Source organism: Aythya ferina (assembly GCF_964211825.1).
Source record: "Aythya ferina genome assembly, chromosome: Z".
NCBI lineage: Eukaryota > Metazoa > Chordata > Aves > Anseriformes > Anatidae > Aythya > Aythya ferina.
In genome coordinates this window covers 39,341,004-39,355,720 of record NC_140299.1, presented here as the reverse complement: position 1 = coordinate 39,355,720, position 14,717 = coordinate 39,341,004, and the positions used below count along the sequence as shown (strand labels likewise).

At 34.5% G+C, this 14,717-nt stretch overlaps 1 protein-coding gene across 1 annotated transcript in view; it reads left to right on the top strand.

Annotated features, from left to right (window-relative positions):
* Nucleotides 1–8,513: 8,513 nt before the first annotated feature.
* TMC1 (transmembrane channel like 1) overlaps nucleotides 8,514–14,717 on the top strand; it is a gene marked incomplete at both ends in the record, with an annotated part of 67,399 nt that continues 61,195 nt past the window's right edge. The window contains 3 exons of the mRNA XM_084504646.1: nucleotides 8,514–8,532; nucleotides 9,729–9,794; nucleotides 9,919–10,291. Of these exons, the coding sequence (XP_084360772.1) occupies nucleotides 8,514–8,532; nucleotides 9,729–9,794; nucleotides 9,919–10,291 (458 nt within the window). The remainder of the gene's footprint in view (nucleotides 8,533–9,728; nucleotides 9,795–9,918; nucleotides 10,292–14,717) is intronic.

The following is a 14,717-nucleotide window of genomic DNA, read 5'->3' as shown; positions in this document are numbered from 1 at the left end:
ATGTGGCCTCTGTAAGGTGCACAACTTTTCCATTGCTTATTGCTTTCAGTATTTAGTAGTAAATTCTATCATATTCTTCATAGTAGCATAAATGCTTCATGAACCATTAACAATATTTCTGCACTGATACTTCTCTGTTCTGGATGCTAGTAAATGATTTCTAGGATTATAAATAATGACATTTCTTGTTCTGGCAAAATGCAAAACAACAGTATTATATGAACTGTATGTATGATATGAACAATATTGCTATTACCAAAATATTGATATTTTTGATTTGTGACAAACATGAAATTAATAATCTTCATCACAGAAGGAAATTTTCGGGTATATTATTCTGAAATGGTTTCTGAATGTATTAATTCTTGTTAAGCCTCGCTAAGTACCAAGGCTGTTACTATGAAAAAGTGTTTCTGTGTTTTTTAATCCATACTTATAATGTAAAATAATAGTTAGAGTAATAGTAATCACTTCTGTTGAAAATATCATAAGGGATTGCTTAACATTCTAGCAGAATATAATCCTTAGTGCATTTTAGTGTTGATAAAATTTTCTTTCCTCTTGTTTGAACATCTTCATCCCTCCCTACCTCCTTCCCTCTTCTTTTCCTACAAATATTGATACTGATAAATTTATTTTTTAATAAGTACATGCTATTGGATCTCATTTTAGCATGAGGGAAACACACAATTTAATGTAGCATATGTAGAATTTTATCTGAATAAGAAGAAAATGGGCATGATCATAGAACATACATGTTTTTATTAACATTTCTAATGAATGATTTCTTATGTTATCAAGGTCCTAAGTTTTTTGTAATCATCTGCCTTCTAGTCTCATATATTGGACTGAGTCTTCTGACTACAATTAGTCAGCACAGAGCTCAGACACTAAACTTTTTACAATTTTGGTACAGTATCTTTTGCTTCATCATTGCTGACAGTTTTGAGGAGTATTTTTTCAAAGATTGGACTGCAGAAGAGTTGCAGAAATACAGTTTAAGGCCACAGATCTTTTATTTTTATATATTCTGATCTAGTGAAGCCTTTCTTCTTGTTTCATAGCATGTTTTCTACAAAATCTGGAATGGTAGAAGTTGTATGGTCTATTTCACTAAGATCATGAACGTGAATTAACTCTCCTAGGCTTCCCATAAAGAAAATGACTTAGGGCGCAAATCTTCAGAGTGGTTGTTTAAAAGAGATCAAAAGAAAAGAGCCTATAACAACAATAAAATCGACATAAAAATGTCAGTTGTAGATACTTAGACTATCTTAGGAGAGCTATTTCCCCACAAGATAGTAAAAAATGCAGCTGGGCTAAGATCAACCAAGAATGCTACATTTGTAGCTTGAACATAGGCTGTATCTTTTTTTTTATATTTATATATAAACTTTTGTTCCTCCCATGTTAACACCACTATGAGTGAATGAGAATAAGCTAAATAAATCACATTTCAAACCTGAAAAGGTCAGATTGGTATGATTTACTGTCATCTCAAGCTTTCTAGAATGCATTGGACATTTAATATTCTGATCCTAATTTTTGCAGTAAAAACTGCAATGAAAATGAAAAATTGCCCACCATCAAGCTAACTGTGTGTTGAAGAGAAAATGCAAATGCAGCTTCTCCCTGTTGCTTTATTACAGTTAGCAATGGGTTTGAAAGCTTGTCAGAGCTTGGGTAGGCCAAGCACTACATGTTTAGGTGTCTGTTTAGTAAATGGAGTGTGAATCCACAGAGACAGTGGAATAGGCAATGGCCTGTAAAATATTATCTATGCTTTCATGAAGGGGCTGAAATTCTGAGGAGTTCCTTGTGGAATTATCTTTCTCCTCTGCCTTTTGTGAGAAACAACACTCATACCTTGGGGTGTGTAAATACACCCTGGAAGGAAACTGGAAAAGGAGACTGTAATCAGATGGAATCCTCACTGTTATCCCCAGTGCCTGCTGGATCTGCCATGGCTTAGTCTGTTGTTTTAGCAGAATATTTAGCAGACGTGTCATTTTTTCTTACCAGTGGAAAACCAATGATCAATTTATGGATGTGAATTGAAATTAAATAATATTTCTCCTACATTTGTTCCATGTAGTAATTTTCAAATATTGACTAGGCTATGATTTTGGGCAAATTCTCTTTAGTAGCACAGAGGAAAAGCATATTGCCCCCTCTAGCAACGTCTTGAACCTCTTTTGCTGTAGCGGTCTGCAGGCTACAGCAGGCCACTAATTCTTAAGGGACATATTGGTGCCTTCATGACATCATAGTACAAATATTCTGGCTAGTTTAGTATTTACATCATTGCCAGTTTAGGTGCGGAAGAATAAGCACTTTATTTGCTTGTGTGAGTGTAACTGAATATGAATGATTTTACTTCATAAATTTATAGCTAATGCTTAACAGGTTATATAAATATATATTTAAGTTGCAACTATTATTTCTGTTCATAGGAACTAAAAAATGCAACACTAACTTGGAAAACCACAAAAAAGTATGGTCTCAAGTATCAGTAGTTCTACTAATCCCAGAAATGAAATTCTTATTTATTATTTTTGTTTTTCAATTTATATTTCAATGATAATAATAATCTAGGACACATTCAAGGGCAGCTATGAAGGTGTTCTTTCCATTATTATGGCTATGAAATTATTTTTTCTTCTTTAATGAAATTACCAGAAAGCTGAGAGAGGAGATGAATTCTGAAACACTGAAGGCCAGGAAAGTTATTTTCAGTGATGGGTTTTAGCCTTTGCCCATGTAGGACACTTTGTATGAGCTGTGTATCTGACATTTAGCTTATTCAAGGTGAAATTCTCTCTACTGCATTTCTGAAGTCATCCTGTAACCTTCAGTTTAAATTTTAGTATTTAGCTATATGCAGTGCATAGCTAGTATCTTTTTTTGCTTCCAAGAATTAAGAATATAAATAGAAGGCTTTGGGTTTTTACAGATCAGTTTGAATCTCTAAACAGCTCAATAAATAATTTCACATCTTGTAGAACCATCAAAGGTCACTTTGATGGTTCTGATATTTAATGAAAAATAATTTAATGAAAAAAACAACTGGAAACTGGCCAAACAAAACCTATGCAGTCCCATTCTGTTTCTATTTGTTTGCTTTTGGTACTTTGTTTACCTAATGATAATTTCTCAGAATAGTATTCTGAATCTAGATAACATAAAAATGTATCTCATTATGAAACATGGAAAATTTTTATTTAGGATAGGGACTGGGGAGAGGAGCAATCTTTAGCCTAGTTGTTAGAGTCAAGCAGAACATCATTAAAAAGGCATAAATTTAAGACATTTTGGAAAGATATAAATAATCTACTTGGCTTATATATATATATATATATATATATATATATATATCACATTTATTTTCACTAAAGCTGAGGAGAAAGCAATTTTGAGCCATCAGGTTTGTATGTAAAAGTTGTGCAAAGGAGGCCATAAATCTGGAAATAAAACTACAATGTTAATTCTGCATCATATTCATAGTGCAGGTCTGAAAACAAAAGTACAGGAAAAAATATATTTATTAGACAAGAAAGAAATAATCAGATTTTTGGATTTGGGACTTGGGACACCTACTCTGTTTTTTTCATAGAAGATAAAATTTTATGCTTCTATATCTGGAACAGGGTCAATGATGGAAAGAAATTACATGCGTGAGGATTTGGAATACTCCTATGCTTTCTTTCCTTAGATCACTTTTAAACTTTTCTATTTCTCCCAAACTCTCCAGGTTACTCTGGAAATGTAATTACGTGTCAGCAGCCTTAAGTTCTTGGTATCAGAGTTGTCATATTTTTTTTAAATCTCAGCTTTCCCAATGCTCTTCTATTCCATCAGCTCTGGATCTTGTTTTTTGAGGAGATGTTGCAGTATAAGAAAAAAAAATCAGATTTTTTTTTTTTTTAATAGCACAAGAGCACAAAGATGTTAGGAAAAAATTCTCCTTGTCAGTTCTGGAAAAGCAGAGGGACTTAGGCCAAAGTCTTTGCAGATAACTAGTTCTTCATTGTTGAACATCTGTATTTCCATTAATAACTTTTTTTTTTTTTTTTTACAAATCATGGTGGAGATCTGTTAACCTTCCTTTTCTCCTTCTGTCTGTGCAAGTTACATTTACCTGGTATTTCAAGTGTGGGACTGGGCTCTTATTCAAGCATAGATCTTGTTTGTATGTAAACCTTTTCCTGGGGACATATAAAAAGTTTGTGTGACCACATGAAAGATGGAATAATAGGGTGAAACATGTATTCAGTGTCAAGTTTTACCACATTTTTGTGTTCCAGAAGGGGAACTGGATTTGTGGCAAAAGTGTACTGTAGTAAGTCATAGGTGCCCTACATCTCAGTGGTGGGAAAGTCATTCATGGGGACAGCAAGTATGTCAGGCTTTATATTGCAGGCAACATCCACTCTGACCCCACTGCTCCAGTCCCCTCCTCCTATGCCCAGCACTGGGTAAGCTGTTTTCTCCACTGCTTAGAAATACACAAAGAGTATGAGCTTTCAATTGTTAAAGTCTCAAATCCTAGATAATTAACTCTGTACTATTTCACTCTTCTGCTGTAGACTTTTGTTGAATTCGTGGTATGTTATTTCTGGTGTGTTTGATAGTTATTTTTAGTGATATTTTTCCTCACAGAATGTTCTGAGACACAGTTGTATTTATGTGATTAGAAATAATATTATGAGAATACATGCAAATACCTAGAAATAGATAATATATATCTCTTGCTATTCTTTTTGACTGAGACTTCACGTGCATTTGTTATCTCATATGACCTTATATGGTTGTTTCTGTATTTTGGGCACCTGGTTTATTAGCTGTCTAGGCTAACACCTTTCTGGCACTGGAAAAAAATAAATCCATTCTTAATTCCTTGCAGATCACTGCATATGATCAAATATGATCAAATTCATTGTATTAATAATTAATTAATACAAATTAAATTTGTAACTTAGAATAGACAACCAGTCAATTTTGAATCATATTTGAACATTTTTGAATCATATACAAATCATTTTTTTTAATTATTATTATTATTTATTTTTTTCCAAGGCATGCGAACATAGAATTGCTCTTACTAGCAATTGGTTTTTAGTAGTAGCAGTGTGGGCAACGATATTACAAAGGGACATATTTTTTGGGTTAGTTCCAAGCATCATTATCACCCCCACACTGATAAAATAAGGTAATTTTATTGGCATAAAACAAAACAAAACAAATTAAATCCAACCCCTACTCTGCTACATGACCACTTCATAGCAAAGACTTCTATAGTTTTATAAATTTTGTTCTGTGCTCAATTTCCTCACCAGCCAACATGTCGATATTTTGAGCTCCTCCTGAGCTGTATGCTGACATTTGTCATTTTGTCTCTGGCTTGAGCCCAGTCTACCTTTCTTTAGCCTAGCCGGCATATACGTGTCTAAACATAAATAAGACTTTAAGTGAGATGACAGCTTATTCAAATTACACCTTTTACACCTTTGTTGCCTTTAGTCTAGAAAGGTAATAAAGTTTCCCTTAAACTACCAGGGAAAAATAAGTAAACAAAAATAATAAAACAGGAAATAATTGGCTTTCCTAGAACATAAGGAGTTAGAGACTATAGTTTCAGATATACCTAATAATATCTGTATAATTAGGGCCAGATGCAGTATTCTGGAAGAAGTAACAGCTGATAAATAGTTTGTGCTGAGGTCACATAAATTCACATTATTTGACTCAAAGCCTCATTACCTGAAATGAGCCCTGTGAGTGCTAATAATGTGAAGAAATGAGGTCTCTTCTGGAACATTGTGTAATTCTAGAGAGCACTGTATTGAGACTTGCTTTCAACCAAGGTTTTCCTGAGTTTTTGATAAGTAGGATCACATGAAGATCTGGTTAAAAAAGAAGAAAAGTTATAGACCTAAAAGAATCCTACATAGTGATTATTTTTTGCCTACATCAAAGACTATACATTTCTACTTTAATAAGCAAGAGAATCAAAAATGCTCTTCAATTTTCATACAGAATGGCAATGCACTACCTTCAGAATGCCTCTCTACTGTTTCTCTGTGCTGTGTTTTGTGGAAGAACACTTAAATTTATTGCTAAACTGCATTTGGATTTAGTGTCACCATGAAATGTAATTTGTGTATAGTTGAAGTACTTCTCTGGTTATTCAGTAAGAAACAGTTTGCCACAAGCAACTAAAGTGCTGAGTTATGAGCTGCCTAGCCTCTTGCTTTCCTTTTTGAGAAACATTACACTCTTAATGATCTGACATAGCTTTCTAATAATAATACTGTTGAATAAATTTATAATTATTTATCTCTCATTACTCAAATATCTACCCAATTAACAAGATTGTTCTTTGCATGATGTGAGAAAAATCCCCAAACATAAAAAGTTGATTATTGATACATGTTGTCTGAATTACAGGAATAGCTATAGTGTGGGTACGTAGCTGGGTATGAATGCACAAATGTATGAATGTACGAATGCACATATATGTGTTATTCAGGACAGACCTCAGATAATACAGATGTTAAAGGTCCTTCATACCCTTCCTCAGTGACTTTGCTTCTCCTAACACCAACAGCTATTACAGCTGACACAATGATTTCTAGTTCTACCTTGAGCTTTAGAGTTTCTAGTAACATGGATCATGACAAAGAGTGCAGTGTATTCAATGAAATTAGAGGATCTGGTGTGTTGTGTGGCTTCTATCTTTTAAAAATAAACTATAGTGCAATGCTTTCTGCATCACATCCCAAGACCTGGGAGAGATCTCTGTCTGTGGATGCAGCAGAAAGACAAATCCCCAACATTCTTTATTGTGCAGGTCTGACTGAATTTTGATGGATGCAGTACAGGGAAGGCTGAGGTGTTTTTTGAATGAATGTCAGCAAAGTGCATGACAGTGAGCCTCTAGCAAACTCACAGTAATTGTCTACTTAAAAATAAAACGTAAAAGTAATAGAACAAAGTGGTGTTTTTTGGGTGGTGGTGGTGGTGAAGTTTTGATTTGTTTTATTTTATTTTAAAAGTGCAATATCAGAAACAAAATGGGCATGTTTTATATCTTTAGGTGAGCATGAGACTGCGGAGGCAGGAATGGTCTGAAGTTCACTTTGGAGTTATAATTTTAATTTTTTAAAGAAATCATTTTTTGAAGATGGACTTTGCATGACTCTTTGGCATGCATGTAGTACCCTTCTTCTAGCTGCATGATTCCATTCTATTCTTTTGTTGTTTGTTTGTTTGTTTGTTTTTTTCCTTAATTGCTTAAAAAAACTTGTTATCACTTGTGTGCCTGAACAATTCTGTGAAAAAAAAGAAAGAAACACACAGGAATCACTATTCACATACACTCTCCTCTAACAACATTCCTAGTACTTTCTTCAAGCAGCCTGAAATCTATTAGTTTAACATATCATTTTGCCTGAAATATTGGATTCAGATTAACACATTTGTTACCCTTATGCTGTAAAAATTAACTAAACCCCAACAGCTACATTCTGCTTTCTTTAATCCTGTGTTTCATAGTCCATCGTTACTTTCACGACTATGTCAATATGATGTTAATTCCAGCATGATGCACTTTCACTGCTAATGCACGTTTTGGTATATGTGATAAACCTATAACTGTTTTCTTATTGTATATACTCATCAGAATTTCCAGTGAGGCCAATCTTGTATCATTAAGTACTTCCCTGGGATTTTCTGTTTGGCTAGAGGGAATCAGCAAAAGCATTAATTGCAAATAAAAGACCATGCCCTATTGTTACATGCAAAGTATCTCTTCAGAGTTGCCTGTCATCATCTTTGCAGTCTTTCAATAGCAACATAATGATCTTTGTCAAATGAAGATCTAGTTACTGTCAGCAACAGAAGGCATATGTCCAGAGAGAACAAAGGAGCACTTATTTTCACATTCCACTGATGATATTGTGATAACGTTTTTGTATAGTTAAAAAAAAAAAAAAAAAAAAAAAAAAAAAAAAAGTGTGCAGATGCTGGGGAATTGATAGAAATTGCAATTTCAATTAAATGTTTTGTAGAGGGAACATAAATCCCTACATATGTCCTATTTTTAAAATGTCTGTCAAATTTTGGATAAAAGTACTTTGTACATTATTGTATGCAGTGAAACAAGACACAAGATTCCTTCTTGTTTGCAGCCTTATGTATTTTACTGTTCTTTGGTACTGGGTAGGACTAAGTTGTGCCTGACAGCTACAATAGTCCCTTGATAAATCTGTGTGTATATAAATTTTCAGTGAATCTCTTGTGGGTTAATAAAATCCATGAAAGTAACAAGGGAATGAGTGGAATGAGTGGAAAGAAAAGCTCAGGAGAATTATGGATGAGTACAACAAAGATAATTGTAGTTTCCTCTTGACTGAAAAATACAGCATAAAGATTATGACATGTCACCTGTCTCGTCTGTACAAAGAGGAAGGTAGACAACATATGTCTGAAAATACATGCTATGTATGAGCCTAATGACAGCTGCCATTCAAGGTAATATTTCTTAGTCATTAATCCCTTACTACCATGTATCTTTCAATATTACATTGGCATGTCTCAAGTGATGTCCAACATCTACAAACTGCAACAAGGATACCTGAAAGAGAGCCTATTAGCTCTCAGGTATTAGTTAGACTGCTTCCGAAGAAACATTGCTGACAAACAATACTAACAGTTTCAGTGGTGACATGGTATGTAATATGTTCATATCAATATTTCCAGAGAATGCTTTATGTAAGTATTTCAGAAGAACATGTCATGAATATACAGTATGATGATGGATATAATGCACATGAAAGAAGGGATTGTTTTTCTTTTCCATATGTACATAATCCTCATCTCAGTGTGTACAAGGTAAATGAACTGGATTATTTCCTGGTTATTGATGGGAAGCAGAAGCAACACCTCTTATTGCACTTATGGAGAGCACACAAGGAAGAGATCCACTCCAAATTAAAAATATCTCTATGTAGAAATACTGGCTTCTCTGAACAGGATCTCCCTCTAGAATCTCCAAAGTTTTCATCAACTCTTGAGGGGCAAAGGAGTACTGTGGTAGAGCATAAAAGAGAGCTGTGGTGCTTTTGAGAACTTTTGTCAGATGCTTAGAGATTTGTTTACTAGAACTGAAGATCTGGGAGTAGGTTTCCTTTTCCTCTGGGATTGTGCTCTCTTCAGCGATGCTCTAACTATGAAGCTTCATGCCCTCCAGTCAGTCAAATCAGAAAATGACTCTTTTAATCTTCTTTATTCTCAGCCAGTGCTTACCTTTCACATCTTCAAGAAAATATGAGAATTGCCGGAGAATCATATTAATACTCCTCTTTTCTTCTTCCAATTTCAGGGTGCTGCTTGCTGTTTCTGTTTTAGGGTCCTGCTGTCCTATATATTTCCTCTGTGAGAGAAAGCTTTTTTATGTCATCACTTTCAGACTTACCTAATCTACTAGGTAAGTCTAATATCACTCTTCTAGGTGCTTCAGCACCTAGGAGTGCTGAAAGAAAGAATAACTGTTATTTTCTGTCTTTATCTTATTTCTTGAAAGCTATTCTCCACATTCCAAACAGCTGGGTTTGTCAAATGTTGTAAGGGTGCACAATGTGTCAAATGCTAACAATTGGCTAAAGCTCCTGAATTTCTAGTGACTAATCTACATTTTACATGCATTGGCCTTTGTTTCCATTCCACAGATGGCAGTGATGTTGACAATGAGGAAGGCAGTGTAGCTGAGAATGAAGAAAATGTCAAAGGAACAGGTTAGTGGGTGTGGATAACTTTGAGGCCACACTCAGGTATTTTTGATTATCTATATGAAACAAGCAAGACGGAACATCTCCCTCTAACATACTGCCTTCTCTCATGCTTTTGTTTCTGTCATAGTTAAAGAGGTGAAGAGAGCAACACCGAGAACCAGAAGGGGGCATGCTAGAGGGAGAGCCAGACGTGGTGGTGAGGAGGATGGAGATGATGAAGATGAACCAAGGAGACCTGGGCATCGCAGGCACAGAAACCGGAGAGGACGGGGACGGGCAGGTGGAAATGAGGGCAGTGATTCTGATGGGGATCCTGCAAAAGTGAAGAAGAACAAAGCAAATCAGAAATCCAAGGAAGATGGTGAAGAAGAAGAAGATGGTAAAGGTGACAAAAGTGGGAAAGGCAAAAATGAGAAGAAACAGGACAAAAAGGCTGATAAGAAAGGAAAAAAAGAGAAGGCCAACAAGAAGAAAAAAGACAAAAAAAAATCAGGATCTGGGTAATTCAGTGAATTATTATTTTTTAATATAAATCAATTATCTTATGTAAATCCTGATTTCATTTATAGCCGTGAAATATCAAGTGTTAGTATGATTCCCTTATTCATTAGAACACAATCGGAACTGGAGACTCAAGTCCACTATAGTGGAACATGGTGAAGAGGCTGTCACAGGTACAGGGTGGAACTTGGGGAAATGACCAACCAGACCCTTCTGGTAGCCTGAGGATTAGAGACAAATCTGTTTGGTCAGAACAGGAACTTGAGCAAGGGTCCCCTAACTGTTGTAAAATGTCCCAAGCTCTTGAGCTGTTCTCTGGAGTGACAGAGGAGGGGAATAAATGACAACGAGTTGAAAAGAAGCGAGATCTCTACTGCTTTTTCCTAAAACAAAAAAACAAGCAAAAGCTACAACAACAAAACAAAAGACAAAACATAAAGCTCCTAAACTCAAAGCTGATAACCCTTCCAAACTCCAGAGTCTAGCTTTATTTCTAGTGCGGAACTCCTGTCTTGACACTGTTCAGAAAATTAATTTCTTGTTTCTCAGCCATGTTCAAGTCAGCTTTTCTAGGAGACTGATGCCAAAACAAAGCTCAGAGCCAAGAACTGAGATGGGACTTTCTAAAGTTCCAAGTCTCATGGTTACTCCCATTGAAATATTATCAGTAACTTTTCCAAAGCATTTAATGCAACCTGGAGTCTTTGCACTGGCACAGAGAACTCCTGAAAATTCTTTCTATTTTATATCTGTCATCCTGGTGTTTTCTTGCATCCTGTGGTGGTTTTTTTTTTTTTTTTTTTTTTCCATATTATTGAGAGTAAATAGCCCCTGGGAATAGTGTACAATGAAGAAAATGGAGCTAGATATGCTTATCTCAGTGGAGAGGGACAGAAATTCCCCTTCTCTCATTCAATATTTCTTACACCGTGTTCCCAAATGAATCCCTGGAGAGCACAAGAGGAGTCAAAAGAAGAACAAAATACAGTAAGACATGCTGAGGTATTTAATTTCTTCATGATTCCATTTCAGTATACATCTACCTCATTTCCTTTCCCCGTGAGAATGACTAACATTTTCCTTAGTGATGACTATTCACTGTTAAGCCAATTATATTCCAGTGCGTTTTCCTCTACTCATATAAGCAACAGATCTGAATCTGCCAATCCACATTCCTTTGCTTATTGCCAATAATCTATTGTAAATATTTACTGAGCACTAATTTAAAGAGACCACTAAAAGTATGAAAAATTGAATGAGGGCATAATGCTTTTCATTGTCTTACAAAGTTCCAACTATTAAAATGCATAGGCTAAATATTTTGAAATCGCTACCCAGCTCAGGACATTGCTCTTGATGTAGAAATCACAACACTTGAGGAAAAACTGATGATGCTTTGGAAGATAATTTGAAAACATTATATTTTTAGACATTTAGGGGACTAGCTGACAAGGTTACATAGGAATAAATACCAGAACACCTAAAATAGTTTTCAAAAGATGAAAAGGAAAAAACAAATCGAAGGAAAATATGGTAGTGATCAGTTTAACTATGAGTCACATAAAGGATTTGCAAACCTTCAGAACAGAAAATAATGGCTTGAACACAGAAATTAAGCCTGTCTAGCAAGTCTTTTAGAGCCTACCATAGAAAAGACTATGTATTGTTTCAAAGTATATCTTATTAATGTACTTTGGTAATGGGGAAAAAAAAAAAAAGTAAAAAAAAAAAATATAGATGATATATTAAATGTGATATTATTCCACGGGGGAATGAGGTTGATTTTGCTGATGTTATTATGAATTTTGTTGTCCACAAACATTGCATATTTACTTTTTGCCTAGGTAACACTGAAAGTCAGCAGATTCTACTGTTGCTACCTTCTTCTTACCTCCCGCTTTTCATCTAAACCAGGAAAACCTCTTTATAACTGATCATTCTGCATAAAGAATTTCTAGATGAATTATGTGTTCATACAGTTGTTGTTGTTGTTATTATTATTAACATCATCATCATCATCATTTAAACCTGCTTGGGATTTTGATCTCTGCTGTCTTCTGCTAGTGAGTTTCACAGGGTAACCCCATGCAAAAGAGCGGTATTTGGGTTACTTTAATACTTTCTGCTCTTAAATATGATTGATACTTGTAAAGTAGTGAAAAGAACCTCTCTTTACTGTTTATAATCATAACCTCCAAAACATTTATGATAAATTGCTCCATATAGTCTTACTGTGAATATCTGTGATATTCTTAGGTTCCTGCAGTATTCCTAGGTTCAATGGCTCTGTTCAGAAGCTATTTTGTTCTTTAATGGCTTAATTTTGGCTGATAAGTCAAAATTATATATTATATAGTAAAGTATAGTAACTGTACTTGATAGCAATCATCACTTGAGCTATAGCCTCTTATGTTCTGTCTCGTATATGCATTTCTCTTTTTAATGTTTGGCTCTGATGTAAGTAAATCAATTGATTTTAGAAGAATTATTAAAGGTTTTTTTTTTTTTTTTTAGATTTTTTTTTTTTTTAATTTTTTTTTTTTTTTTTAATTTTAGAATTATTTTTGCTGGTAAGAAAAGAGCTGAAGAGCACTAAATGACAGGAGATGTTATGGAGATTATCAATGACCAATAGAATTTTCACACAAAAAGTACAGGAAAAATGTAGTCAAATTTATTCATTCACCTCTCTAGTGTCCTAAAGTCCTACTTGTCACAGCATCACAGAATGACTGAAGAGGGAAGGAACCTCCAGGTATCATCTGGTCCAAACCCCCACCAATTAGGATCACCCAGAGCACATTGGGCAGGATGGCATCCAGGCAGGTTTTGAATATCTCCAGAGAAGGAAACACCACAGCCTCTCTGAGCAGCCTGTTCTGGTGCTCTGTCACCCTCACAATAAAGAAGTTTTTCCTCAGATGGAACTTCCTGTGTTTATGTTTGTTGTTTTTTTTGTCTTATCACTGGACACCACTGATATTTTCAGTCTTTCCCCTGACAACATTCAAACTCCAAGAAAATATTTTCTTCTTAATTTTCACCTCTGTAAAATGACATTAAAAAAAACAACACACACACACACATACACAAACAAAAATATAATTAAATCAGTACAAAGTAGATAAAACTAAAACCAGAACACAAATAAATAGTATAAACAAGTTCATTACGTATGTGATTTAAGGAAGTGCCATTGATTTCAAGAGTTCTACTGACTTAAGAAAAGATGCATTTTGTGCATTGAATTGAAATCAAGGAACACGGTGCTTGCTGTGAAATTACTGAATGATGTTTTATGATCTGTGTTAGCGTGAAAGCCAGAAAGACAATTTCTGGTCTTCAAATTTGAGAATCACACTTTTCAAGAACGTCTAAGCTTTTTTTCTTGTAGAAGGCAAAATTCTGGTATTCTGGCTTGACTCTCTGAGTGTTCAACTAGTTGAGCTAAAGGAAAAAGCTGCTGCAACAGCACAATGTTTGACTGTGTCATGTAAGTAGTTATGGAAAAAAAAATGAAACAAAACAATTTTATGTGTTAAAGATGTTTAGAAATTTGGAAATTTGGTTATTTTTTCTGGTGCCAAAGGAAAAAGAAAGATGAAACATAAATTGCACTTGCAAAGATAAATAAACTGTTAGTGGGCAATGGCACAAGAATCATTTTTATCCTTACTTTACCTTTTGTGTTCTGCACAGCTTCTTCTTCTCAGTAAGATTACTAAGAAACGACCTGCCACTCATTTCTTACCACTATCATTGCAGCCTTGTAAATATGCCTATTTCAATTGTGCACAGCACAATTATTTTTATTTATTTATTTATTTATTTATTTTTCTGTCAAAGGAAATCCCCACTATTGGGTATATTGCTGTCAGCTTTCTATAATGCAAAGCAGCTGAATGTAACAAATGAGGATTTGAAGCTCCCAATAAAACAGTTTTTTTAAAATCTTTTGGTTTTTCATCCGTTGACATGACTTATTATTTTCTTTATAATGCATCAGAATCATATGTACCAATCTTTTTATTGACTTTTCTCCATTTGACCTAATCCTTCAAATAGTTCTTCACCTGCCCTAACAATATCATAATAACAATAAATATGTTTGGCTCAAAAATATTTCAGGACCAATTTTGCTCTCTCTAGATTGATACTTTATGTGGCACTGTTTTTTTTATCACATGAAGCCTGAAATTTTATGCCTAGTGAATTCAACTTTTTAATTTTATAATATTCTCAGTATTTAAGTGTTTAATAGTGGGTCATCTGATTACTCTGAGAGTTTCTTTCCTATATTGTCTTACTCCTGTATGTTTGGAGATCTTAAACTGCTCCATTGTAGCTTTTGCTACAATGTTGTGTATTTCATAAAACCTAAAGGTGGATGAATAATAAGAAATTTTTATTTTGATATGTTGCCAA